The sequence below is a fragment of the Carya illinoinensis genome, chromosome 9 (assembly GCF_018687715.1).
Source record: "Carya illinoinensis cultivar Pawnee chromosome 9, C.illinoinensisPawnee_v1, whole genome shotgun sequence".
In the NCBI taxonomy this organism is placed as follows: Eukaryota; Viridiplantae; Streptophyta; class Magnoliopsida; order Fagales; family Juglandaceae; genus Carya; species Carya illinoinensis.
In genome coordinates, this window is record NC_056760.1 from 11,535,105 (window position 1) to 11,547,865 (window position 12,761).

The 12,761-nt window shown below is 35.6% G+C and overlaps 2 protein-coding genes across 2 annotated transcripts; both read left to right on the plus strand.

Moving 5' to 3' along the window:
- Positions 1 to 642: 642 nt before the first annotated feature.
- On the plus strand, positions 643 to 5,055 carry LOC122275602. The gene is made up of 6 exons (XM_043084724.1): positions 643 to 1,241; positions 2,596 to 2,707; positions 2,835 to 3,006; positions 3,260 to 3,447; positions 3,753 to 3,884; positions 4,697 to 5,055. The coding sequence occupies exons 1-5, from the start codon at positions 760 to 762 to the stop codon at positions 3,876 to 3,878; spliced, it is 1,080 nt and encodes a 359-aa protein (XP_042940658.1). The 5' UTR covers positions 643 to 759; the 3' UTR covers positions 3,879 to 3,884; positions 4,697 to 5,055.
- An 800-nt stretch (positions 5,056 to 5,855) lies between these two features.
- On the plus strand, positions 5,856 to 10,628 carry LOC122275606. The gene is made up of 3 exons (XM_043084729.1): positions 5,856 to 6,305; positions 7,436 to 7,546; positions 10,234 to 10,628. Exons 1-3 carry the CDS (start codon positions 6,060 to 6,062, stop codon positions 10,414 to 10,416), a joined length of 540 nt encoding a protein of 179 aa, XP_042940663.1. The 5' UTR covers positions 5,856 to 6,059; the 3' UTR covers positions 10,417 to 10,628.
- Positions 10,629 to 12,761: the final 2,133 nt, after the last annotated feature.

Sequence of the window (12,761 nt, forward strand, 5' to 3'; positions counted from 1 at the left end):
TAGTGAAGTGCGTAAAGAATATGTAAAAATAACTGAATATAAAAATTTTTATTATAAAAAATGTGCAGTTATTTTTACACTCTTTTATATATTTCACTGATATGATTGATTGCTTATTAAAAAAATAAATATAAATAATTATATTAATAGAGTATATAAAAAACATGTAAAAGCTACGGTATATAATATTACTCTTTTCATTATTCAATAACTTGCAAAATTGGCTCCAAGGTTCTGCTTGGTAAATGAGATGAAAATTTTAAGTTTAAGATAAAATATTAAAATATTATATTTTAATGTTATTATTGTTTTGGGATTTGAAAAAGTTAAGAAAAAGTTAAATAATTTATTATATTTTGTATAGAGATTTGAAAAAGTTGTAATGATGAGATGAGAATTTTAAATTTGAGATAAAAATTCTTATTTGCCAAACCGAACCTAGTCAAACGTGTTGAGATTTCTATACTTTCAAATTTCTCAAGAGAGAGCGGAGGGGGGAGAGGAAATTTTTTCAGATTACGCATTTATACATCCACTCTCGTATAGACCCTGTTTCGAAACAAGGGTGATGCCGTCTTTTGAGCCTGCGTACCTTAAGGGCACTATAGTCTTTTCGATATTATAAAGAGAGTAGACGTAGAGAGAGACAGAGAGAAAGACAGGGAGAGAGAGATAGGCGAGGAGAGAGAAAGAGAGAGAGAGCAGAGAGAAGAGAACCGTTTGAGTCCGTTTTTTCGGTTATTATATGAAGGTGAAACCATGGTGTCCGACCAAGAAATAGCAAAAGGGGTGGAGTCTGTACTCCTTCAATCCGACCGTAACACTGTTAACACAGTAGATGGCGTCATCCAGCAGCTGGAAGCCAAGCTAGGGCTAGACCTATCCCACAAGGCCGGCTTCATCCGGGACCAGATCGACCACCTCATCCGTTCCCACTCTCAGCCACACCCGCAGCCACCGCCCCAGCGACAGTCCCACCACCTCCAGCCCCCCAAAGACCATTTTGCCCTCCGAAACCACCCTCAGTACCCCTCCACCCACCCCCAACAATTTCCTCCCCATTTTGCCCTCCAGCCCCATTCTCACCACCGCCCAGACGAGCTCACATTCCGGCAGCCCCAACCTCCGCCACCTCAGCCCCGTCCACTGCCTGCACAGGTTCCGCCTCAGCCGCCGCCTCCGCTGGTGACCAAGCCCGAGGCTTTCGCTCCAAATGCCACCCCTGAGACCCCGAAGCAAAGGTTCTCTTTTTTGCTTTGGTTGAGGGTTTTAGGGTTTTTTTTTTGTTCAATTTCTGGGATGGTGTTATGGGAGGTTCCAAATTTAGCGTTTTCTGGGGTAGTTTTTTATTGGTATTTCTTTGTGATAATTATGTTTCTTTTGCCCAATCTAGCATCCATAAGTTGCATATTTTTAATTATATGCCAACGACGCTCATCTTATTATTTTGAATTGCTATGTTTGCCTTTTCTTAATATAATATGTATTGTGAATAATAGAGAATTGTAAGTGTCCTGCCACAGTTTTTTGGGCTGTCATTAATTGTGATCGCCATTGCTGCACGAGGTGACATGAAAGCTTTTGATGTAGGAGAAAACAAATAGGCTCAGGTTCCATCTACTGACATGTTTTAATTTCAAGAGTCATTTTCAAAATCATGCACCACTTTTTTACGCACACCTCTGGGTTCGGTCTTCCATTGGTTAGGACGAGAGTTATGAGTAAGGTTCAAAGCAAAATGAGCATCACTCTCCCATATGTGGGATTTTTTTAAAAATTTCTTTTGATAAGTAAAAAGAAAAAAGAAAAAACAAGTTTTCTTAAAAACAGTTTGATAAGTAAAAAGAAAACAAGTTTTTAAAATTTTTTTCTACCTAGCAAAATGCCAGTCAAACTACTATCTTCTGTATTTGAATGTAAAAACAGTAATTCTTTGAGTGCATGCTTTGGCATATTAGAGGAAAAACTTCTAATAAGTTACGACAACAACTAAAGTTTCTTCCCAAAATGGAGGCCTTATTGGGGTTAGGAATGGCTTGCTTCTGCTTTGTGCTAGTAAAAGTTTGGAAGATTAAAGGTTTTCTCTTCCCCCCACCCCGCCTGAAAATGTGTAAGTACTTATGAAAGTTATGTTTATATACATATAGATATATTTTTATAAGTTACATATATATATATCATCTTGCATTCTGTGGTTTGAGTAATCTATCTGATTTCCATGCCAAGGGAATGTACTTTGTACTCTCTTTTCTTTTTTGGTTTTGAGAGAGAGAGAGACGTCCATATGTTGTCTATTTTGGAAAATTTAAACTTTCTTGTGATTACAGTTTTGTGATCCATGTGCAACATTTATCTATTTGATGGATGGCCTGCAGACATGCATAAATAGGAGTGTGCAACTCCGCTTGCCTTTGCAGACATGTGTAACTCCAATCCTGCTTCACTTGTATCTACACATGTATGTCTGCAAGCACTTTATGTCACATCCCTCATAGGAAGAATAGCTTTCATGGTGACCCGAAGTGTTGTGTGCATTGTGTTTCATTTTATTTCAGTGCCCTGTTACTTCTAAAATGTAAATGTATTTTGTTGCAGTGCTCCGGTGGGAGCCAAAAGAAGAGGTGGCCCAGGGGGTTTAAACAAAGTTTGTGGGGTCACTCCTGAACTTCAGGCAATCGTTGGTGAGCCAGCATTGCCAAGGACTGAGGTTGTCATCTCCTGATCTGTCATAATCCTCTTTATTTGGCTTTTTTATTATCAGTTTGCTGAAGTATTGGGGTTTATGATATAATCTTGACATAGATACCTAAGAAGCTCTGGTTTGCTTGATTCAGATTGTGAAGCAGCTGTGGGCATACATAAGGAAGAATAACCTCCAAGATCCAAGTAACAAACGAAAGATTATTTGTAATGATGCTCTGCGCTTGGTATTTGAGACGGACTGTACTGACATGTTCAAGATGAATAAGCTGCTAGCCAAACATATTATCCCACTTGAACCTACAAGTATGTAATGTGGCACAAAACATAAATTATTTTCTCTTATGATGTTTTTTATTTCTCAGTCTTGCCTGTTTGTTCTTGATGTATAGTTTTTTTAAGAGCTCTTGAGGCCTGAGATGGAGATCCTCTATCTCTGGATCTTTTTTCTCTTGGCAAAAGTTCTGAGTAAGGCTTGAGAAGAATATTTTAAGATGCAAATTATTTTGGCTTATGATGCTTTTGATTTAGTGACTTTTCTCCCACATGATGTTTGCAGAGGAGTCAGGCCAAGCTAAACGATTGAAGGTAGATGTTGAGTCTACAACTGAAAGTACCGAACCGGGTTCATCTCCTGTCATTATATCTGAAGCACTTGCCAAGTTTTTGGGCATTGGAGGAAGGGAGATGCTTCAATCTGAGGTTTTAAGGCGTGTTTGGGAGTACATTAAGGTTAACCATTTGGAGGTAGGTAGCCTGGTGCAAAAATTCGCCCTACCCCCCACCTCTGAAGTATAAAATTTACATTTTAAGTTAGCCTCTCTTCTCCGTCTTCACTCTCCAACCAGCAGCATACATATGAGAAGATTGTTCTGATAGATTGATTTTGTTTCTCAATTTTTATACACATTATGATTTTATCTGTTCCCTATAATTAACATCCTGTTCTCACCCAGCTGGCCTTTTCCACTACTTAAAATTATTGTGTTTTGTTTTTGGTAGTTTTCCCATTTGGAAATTAAATCTTAGTGGCTTTACTTGTATGGTTGTAGGATCCTTTAAATTCAATGGTGATATTATGTGATGCAAACCTTCATGAGCTCCTCGGATGTGAAAGCATTTCTGCACTTGGGATAACGGAGATGTTAGCACGCCATCATTTATTCAAACGGTCATGATGCCTGGTAGTTGTATTAACTAACTCCATGCCATTCTGCCTTTTACGTCCAATTTATTTATCTGCAGAATTTCTGTAATTCTCCCTCATGCACTTTTATATGCGAATATTTCACATTCAGAATGCCTGATGCCACGCCTGTTGACTCTCTGTTTCACTTTGGATTTCTCTATTACAGCATTTTTTTCTCTTTATTGAGAACTATTTTGATGAGGCGTTCAGCCCCATCAATCCTTTAGCATTTGTGAGTTTCAAATAAAAAGATCTGATCATTTTTTACTGACACCGAGTGCCCGAGAACAGAGTCCCGACTAATCTCGGAGTGCATAGGCTCTCGACAAGGAGTTTCCCGCAAGTGTACCTCGGGTAACTTAAGGGAAAAATCCCCCAGTCCGAGGGGCCCTAGAGGTTGTTTGCACCTAAGGGGATTTGAATCTTAGACCTAGCCCAATGCCTTTACCACTTGAGCCAACCCTTTTGATGACGAGGTATCTGAGAACTTTCATTGCCCTAGATAAGGCTCTAGTTCTCGACTAATCCCTAAGGTAAAAGATGTCTCTGCCAGCAAATTTGAGCCAACTCTTAGGGGTTTTAACCTCAAATATCTCAACCCTCAATGAATATTTTGCATAAAAGGGGGCTTATTTTTGCAGTTATTGTGCAGCTATGGCTGTCTCTATTGACCAATGTATCCATTATGGTGGTTAACCAATATATATCTTGCTTGCTGTCTACTTATAAAAAAAAAAAAAAAAATATCTTGCTTACCGTCCGTTTTGTGCCAAAAAACTGATGGAAAAGTTTATTTTTCTTTTATAGGTGACCTATGGCATGTGGCCTCTTGTGATGGAAGCACAAATAGTGAAGACTCGTTATCTTTATCCTTCTTTTTTTTTTTTGTTGGGTGCTATGACATGGTTAGATGACATGTTTTGTTTTACTTCGTAATTTCTGAGAATGAATGTGCCGTGGGTTAGTGGCAAGTAGTATCTTGTAGTTATGCCATTGCCATGGAGTTAGGTTTTTCTATCTCATTGTATGGTCTTTTCTTTCCATTCGACGCTAACCTCTGAACTGACTGAAGGAGACTGTTTAGAATGGTAAATACTATGTACATCCTTAAGGATCACTGTATATCGTGTTAGATGGCAGAAATGATTGTTGCATTTGACTTTTAACTTTTGTTATCTTGTTAAGGCATCGCTTTTTCACTGCAGTCTCTTGTGATTTGAGTGGACAACTAGCTAAGAAGATGATTGCAAATGGTCTTTTGGATCATGAGTTAATGTAAAGATAAAAGTTATTTACCCCTGGTTTCTTCTTTAGTTGTGATGTCAATGTTCAATTTCAACTACTACAAAAATCACATCACTTTGATCCGTACCTAATGGCTTTTAGAATTTAAATGAGAACAGAAAGGCACCAATGAGGAACACATTTGAGTAAAATATATACAACTATCTTGGACCCTTTGTGAATGTGCATCAAGTCCAATACCGTCATCACATATGCCATCAATTTCTGGTGAGGAAACAAAATAAAAGGAAATGAGAAGAAGGAAAGAGAGGCAAGCAAACAAAAACACGATTTCAATGTTATATACCCAGACTCCCAGTAATCAAAGAAAGAGTAAACAAGAAGGTCCAGCCACCGAGTCTCGTACCAGTCTTAACGGTTCAATATGAAGAAGCTGCTCCGTGAACAACTCTACATTTCGGTATTGTTGAAAACTATGGTATTAACATAACGTCATAAACAGTAAAAGTGGGACTATAAACAGTTCTAATGTAGAATAATGACAGTGTCTATGACAAGGTTGGACATAATGCAGAACAATAATCATGTGACAATTCCATATCTCACAATTTATTAAAAAAAAAAAAAACTCTATATTATCATTAGTCACAATGTAGAATATTGATGATAATGGTATTACATTTTATAATAACTCGTATAAATTCTTATTGTAATATCTTATTTTATTTTGTCCTTACATGTAATTACACTCATTTTCACTTTACCCTTTGTAGTATAAATACCTTGTAATATTTTACAATATGAATATTTGGAATATACACAGGAGTATTTCTTTCATGTGTTTTACATTTAATATGGTATCAGTTTTCTAGAGTCTTCTTTTACTTCCGCACGTCTCTTTCACGATTTTCACTTTTCTCTTCTCATGGCTCCAAAATCTTCTTCTTCCATGGACGAAGCATCTAGTCCTTTCTTCCTTCATCCAGGAGATAGTCTTGGTATTGTTCTTGTTACGCAATCTCTAATTGGAGATAACTATCACTCATGGTGTCGATCGATGCATATGGTGCTCTCCGCGAAGAATAAGTTAGGGTTTGTCGATGGATCCATTCTCAAACCTTCATACCCTGTCAATACAATGCTTCCTTCTTGGTTGTGCTGTAATAATATGGTAATTTCATGGATTCTTAACTCTATTTCGTTTGAGATTTCTGCTAGTATTCTCTACATTAATACGGCACATGAGATCTGGAATGATCTCAAGGAGCGATTCTCTCAGAAGAATGGCCCCGTATTTTTCAATTGCAAAAGTCAATTTCGACTCTTTCTCAAGGCCAGTTGACTGTTAGTGCCTATTTTACTAAGTTGAAAGATCTTTGAGACGAATTAATCAATTACAAACCGATTCCGGTTTGTTCTTGTGGAGCTGTTCACACACTTAATTCCTATGTTCAACAAGAGCGCATACTTTAGTTTCTTTTTGGTTTGAATGAGTCCTATACCTCTGTTAGGGCTAAGGTCCTCTTAATGGATCCTTTGCCTTCTCTTAACAAGGTTTTCAGCCTTGTCTTACAAGAGGAATAGCAACATGTGATTTTTATATCTCCTGCATCTTCACATGACAATCATGTTTTTACTGTTAAATATGATACTAATCGATCTATGAAGCTTGTGTTCAAGAAAGAACATCCTGTGTGCAAGCATTGTGGCCTTGTTGGTCATGTTATTGAGAAATGCTTCAAACTACACGGTTTTCCACTTGGATACAAATTCAAGCCACGGCAGCAGTCCATGGTCAATCAAGTTGTCTCTGACAATACTTCTTTGGCTTCATCTCCATTTTCATTAACTGAGTCTCAATATTAGCAATTACTGGCTATGCTTCAGCCATCTAATCTGTTACCTCCTCTGTCAACCACACATTGCTAATGCAGTTTCCTCTATTTCAATTGCTGGTATAGACGCTTATTATATTCCATCTATTTTTTCTTCCAATTGTATTGTACCTACTAATCTTTGTTTATCTTCTTGGATTCTTGATTCGGAAGCCACAGATTATATGGTTCCATTAACATCTTTTTTTTTTCTTCCTTTATGCCAGTTATTAACACTACTGTCTAGCTTCCAAATGGCCAAAGTGTATCTGTTACACATATCGGCACTGTTCACATTTCTAAGGATCTGATACTTAGAGATGTTCTTTGCATTCCAGCTTTTTCATTCAAATTGATATATGTTAGCAAGTTAACCTTGACTCTGACTTACTATTTGTTTTTGTTCTTTAATTTCATTTTTATACAGGATCTGAATCAATGGAAGCTGATTGGAGTGGGTAGATACAAGGGAGGCCTTTACTTTCCGCAACAATCAAGCTCTTCTACTAGTGATTTATTTCAAACTCCTTCTTTACCTGTAATAGCATCCAATTTAGCTAAACAGTTGTTTGTTTGTTCCAAATCCTCGAAACATGCCTTATTTGAACTGTGGCATAATAGATTAGGTCATCCTTCTGTTTCTAGGATGAAACTTTTACATAAATTTGTGCCTAATATGTTAGATACTGACTCTCTATGCCTTGTTTGTCATTTGGCCAAACAAAAGAAATTATCATTTCCTCATAATTCTCATATGTCTACATTTCCTTTTGATTTGGTTCATTGTGATATATAGGGACCTTTTTCTACCCCCACTGTTGAAGGTCATAATTTGTTTTCAACAATTGTTGATGATTGTACACGGGCCACATGGATTTATCTTTTAAAATGCAAGTCTGAAGTTTCTTCTCTTGTTCCTCAATTTCTCAAACTTGTTAAAACACAATTCCATACAAAAATTTAAAAAATTCGTACTAATCATGGTACTGAATTTTCCTTAAAATCTTTTCTTTAGTCTAAAGGTGTTATCCATAATTTCAATTGTGTTGAAACTCATCAACAGAATTCTGTTGTTGAGCGTAAACATCAACACCTTTTAAACACTGCTTGACCCTTAATTTTTCTATCCAATTTACCTATTCATTTATTGGGTGATGCCATTCTTACAGCCACTCATCTTATAAACAAATTACCTACACCTTTGTTAGGTAATAAATCACCTTGGGAACTACTCTTTCAATCACGTCCCACTTATGATCATCTTAGAACCTTTGGATGTCTCTGTTTTGCATCCTCTCTACTTTGATCAAGGTCTAAGTTTGATCCTAGAGCACGACTGTATATTTCTTGGTTATCCCTTTGGCATTAAGGGTTATAAACTATTAGATCTCGCTACAAATAATACATTTGTGTTAAGACATGTTATTTTTCACGAAATGTCTTTCCTTTTAAATCTCATTTTTCCATTGTATCACCTTCAACTTCAGTGCATTTCAATATTGTTCCAAGTCAATCATCAATATTTGCACATTATAATATGCCTTCAATTGTATCTTCACTCCCTAAGAATATAGTACCTGTTGATAATTTTTTTTCACCAAATACAGCTTCTCCCAATACTTTTCCCATCCATACAGATACTGAACCACAACCCTCATCATCCATAGAAATTCATTCAGATTCAGACTCATTCATAGAATCTGAAACAGCCCTCGAAACAAAATCTGAAACAATTTCTCTTCCAATTTGTAAATCATCTAGACATAGAGGAGCTCCTGGTTATTTGCAACATTATTATTGCAACTCTCTTGCTACACACTCTACATCAAATTCCATAGGTTTTGTTCCAATACCAGCAAGTATTCCATATGATCTTAATCATTTTCTTTCTTATCATAGACTATCTCCTAAGCATAAATTCTTTGCTTTAGCTATTACTGTTGATATAGAGCCTAAGTTTTATTATCAGGTAGTCAAACACTCTCATTGAAGAGATGCTATGGCTACCAAGATTCTAGCCTTAGAAAATAAAAATACCTAGACTGTTACCTCTTTGCCTATTGGACAAAAATCCATTGGATGTAAATGGGTTTATAAAATCAAATATAGAGCTAATGGCTCTATTGAGTGTTACAAAGCTCGATTGGTTGCTAATTGATATACTTAATGTGAATGATTAGATTATTCTGAAACTTTTTTCCCTGTAGCAAAAATGGTTACTGTTCGTACACTCCTTGCCATAGTTGCTGTTCAGAATTGGTCTTTGGTTCAACTTTATGTGAATAATGCTTTCTTACATGGGGATTTACTTGAGGAAGTTTATATGACACTTCCTCCTGGTTTTTTTATACTAAGGGGGACTCTAAAGTGTGCAAATTAAACAAGTCCCTCTATGGTTTTAAGCAAGCATCTCATCAATAGTTTTCTAAGTTTTCTAATACTCTTCTTGAACTTGGTTTTAATCAGTCTAAAGCTAATTATTCCTTGTTTACTCGTTCCAATGATGCTTCTTTTATTGCACTTCTTGTGTATGTTGATGATATCTTAATTGCCAATAATGATTCACCTGCTGTTGATGACTGAAACTGTTGCTGGACACTAAATTTAAGTTAAAAGATCTGTGTTAGCTTAAATACTTCCTTGGTTTGGAAGTTATCAGATCTCCTGAGATATTACAAGATGCTGGATTTCTTAGTGCTAAACCAGCAGCTTTTCCAATGGAACAAAATTTGAAACTCAATAAAGACAGTGACATTTTATTGGTTGATCCTTCTGTTTTTAGAAGATTAATTGGTAGATTGTTATATCTTACCATTACACGGCTAGATCTCACCTTCTCTGTTCATCGGCTTAGTTAGTATATGGATAAGCCCCACGAGCCTCATTTACAAGCTGCTCATTGTATTCTGCAGTATATCAAGTCCACTCCAAGACATGGTTTATTTTTTCTAGCTGACTCTTCTTCTCAGATAAAAGCTTTTATAGATTCGGATTGGGCTTCATGCCCTGATACTCATAGATCTACTACAGGCTACTATGTCTTTCTTGGAGATTCCTTGGTGTCCTGAAAATCTAAGAAACAATAAACAGTTTCTCATTTATCAGTAAAGGCGGAATATCGTTCTATGGCCACTACAACTTGTGAAATTGTTTGGCTTCTTTCCTTACTCTCAGATTTTAGAGTTTCTCATTCTAATAGTGCTAATTTGTTTTGTGATAACACAGCTGCACTTCATATTACTACGAACCATGTCTTTCACGAGCGCACAAAACATATTGAGCTTGATTGCCATTTTGTACATGACAAGCTTCAAGCTGGGATTCTTAAGACATTTCATGTTGGTTCTCAACATCAACTTACTGATGTTGTTACTAAAACCTTGGGCAGTCACCAATTCTCTACATTGATAGCCAAGATGGGAGTTCATTCCATTTACTCTCTATTTTGAGGGGGAGTATTACATTTTATAATAATTTGTATGAATTCTTATTGTAATATGTTATTTTATTTTGTCCTTACATGTAATTACACTCATTTTCACTTTACCCTTTGTAGTATAAATACCTTGTAATATTTTACAATACGGATATTCAGAATATACACAGAAGTATTTCTTTCATGTGTTTTACATTTAATAAATGGCAACCTCCAATTATATGATAATTCGAGGTTACCAATTTTACGGTTTAGGATCCATTATCACACGTCTATATATAACTCAATGTCATTGTCGTTAAGGGTGAAAGTCGGTCGGTCCGGACCGGGAAAACCAACCGGACCGGATCGGCCTTAGAGCCGGTCGGTCTCGGTCCAAGAGATCATCTAAATTTGGTTTTCGGTCCGGTCCTGGTCCTTGTTTTTTTTGGACCGGACCGAACCGAATAGAAAATTGTTATTTTTAAATAAATTTTTAAATATATTAAATATATTATTTTATATAATAATTGTATAATTAATTATGCAATTTTCATCTAAAATATTACCATAAAGTTTAACAATATAAAACTTTAAATTTAAATTAATGTTCTAGTAATTAACTAATGTCAATTAGTTATTATCAATTGATTAAATTCACCATTAACTAATTAGTAGGTGAATTAACTAATTACTAATATAACTATTATCTATGATATGATTAAAGTTATTAGATAAACAAGTTACTAATATAAAAAAATTTGCATCTATAAGTTTAATATAGCTCACTAATTCATTGACATACTATAAGTCTATATCTCTAAGTTAGTAATAAAATAGTAATTAATATATTAATATAAGTTTAATTAATTATTTTTTGAGTTAATGAAATAATCTACATTATTAATTTATTACATCAATTAGTTTACTTAACTTTAATTATATTAATTTAAATATTTTTTAATTTAAATGCCAAGAAGATAAAAGAATTGGATGAACATATTAGACATTATAGAAAACGGTGCCGTTTAATGTAAATTTGGACCTAAACGACGCCGTTTAGGTCCAGGGGAAACCAATTTTAAAACCGGTTTGTTAAACGACGCCGTTTAGAGTTATTTTAACCCCAAACGGCGTCGTTTTATCCCTAAACAGAAGGCAAAAGCCTTCTCCCCCCTCAGCTTATCGATTCCCAATTCCCAATTCCCCCCTTAGCTCCTCGATGCCCTAACCTTTCAAACCCATTCGCCCCCTTCCATCGCAGGCCTTCGCCCCCTTCCATCGCAAACGGCGCCATCACAGCCCCTCCCGTCGCACCCTACACCTTCCGTGGCACCCTTCCAGTTCCCACAAACCAGCCGGTCCAGTCCCTCCAAACGGTGATTCCCACAAACCAGTCGGTCCGGCCCCTCCAAACGGTGATTCACACAATCGCACCCTTCCAGTTCCAGTTCCCTCTAAAGGTAATAAATGCCTCTAATTTCCAAATGTAGTATGATTTTTTGGTTAGGTTAGGTATTTACCGTATTTTACAGTTTTACTATTTTCTTCATGTTTTTTTGTTTTTGAAATCATCATATTTTCTTCAAGCACAACTTGGAATGGGAACTTGGAATGGGAATAAGCAAAGGCTGCCTAATTTTTATTTTTTATTTTTATCTTGTTTGTCATGTAATTGATTTCAATTTATGTTGTTTTAGTTTAGTTGGTTTTTGTTGTAGTTGGGAACAATATTTGGCTTGTATTTGAGTAGTTGGTTACATTTTTCATTTATAATTTATTCAGCAGTAAATGATTGGATAATGGACATTGCCTGTGAATCGTGATGGCTCATGCTTGCTCTTACTTATTAGTTATTATTTGGGACATTGAGTGTAAGCTTAGGGCTTGGCTAGATATATAGTTGAACAATCATTTTATTGTTTTTAATTGATCTGAGACTCTAATGTAAAATTATGGTTGATACTATATCGAGAATAGTCTAAATGGCCTACTATATAATTCTAATATTTTTTAATTTTTTCAAGTTTGCATATCATATGAAATGCTTTTAGTTATATTTTTTTATTTTTTCATATAAAAGAATTTTTTTTTTTTTTTATATCTACCCTTTTTAGTATAATTGAAACTTGAATAAACTACCCAAAAAAAAATCTATTATATGTAAAATGAGCTAAATAAAAATTAAAAAAATTAGAAAAAGAAAACTTGAAATTTCCCAATACTAAACACTTATCTTACATTTCCAGGGGGTTCCAAAGTTTAAAGTAGAAACCCATATGCTTAACCACACGGCTTTGAGAGCAAACTTTTTTTTTTTTTTTTTAGCAAATTTGCT

Coding starts and splice junctions, on each gene's coding strand:
- LOC122275602 (XM_043084724.1), top strand. CDS start 760: ATGGTGTCCGACCAAGAAATAGCAAAAGGGGTGGAGTCTGTACTCCTT. Junction 1,242..2,595: donor CCTGAGACCCCGAAGCAAAG/GTTCTCTTTTTT, acceptor ATTTTGTTGCAG/TGCTCCGGTGGGAGCCAAAA. Junction 2,708..2,834: donor CAGCATTGCCAAGGACTGAG/GTTGTCATCTCC, acceptor TGCTTGATTCAG/ATTGTGAAGCAGCTGTGGGC.
- LOC122275606 (XM_043084729.1), top strand. CDS start 6,060: ATGGCTCCAAAATCTTCTTCTTCCATGGACGAAGCATCTAGTCCTTTC. Junction 6,306..7,435: donor GGTTGTGCTGTAATAATATG/GTAATTTCATGG, acceptor ATTTTTATACAG/GATCTGAATCAATGGAAGCT. Junction 7,547..10,233: donor TTCAAACTCCTTCTTTACCT/GTAATAGCATCC, acceptor GTGATAACACAG/CTGCACTTCATATTACTACG.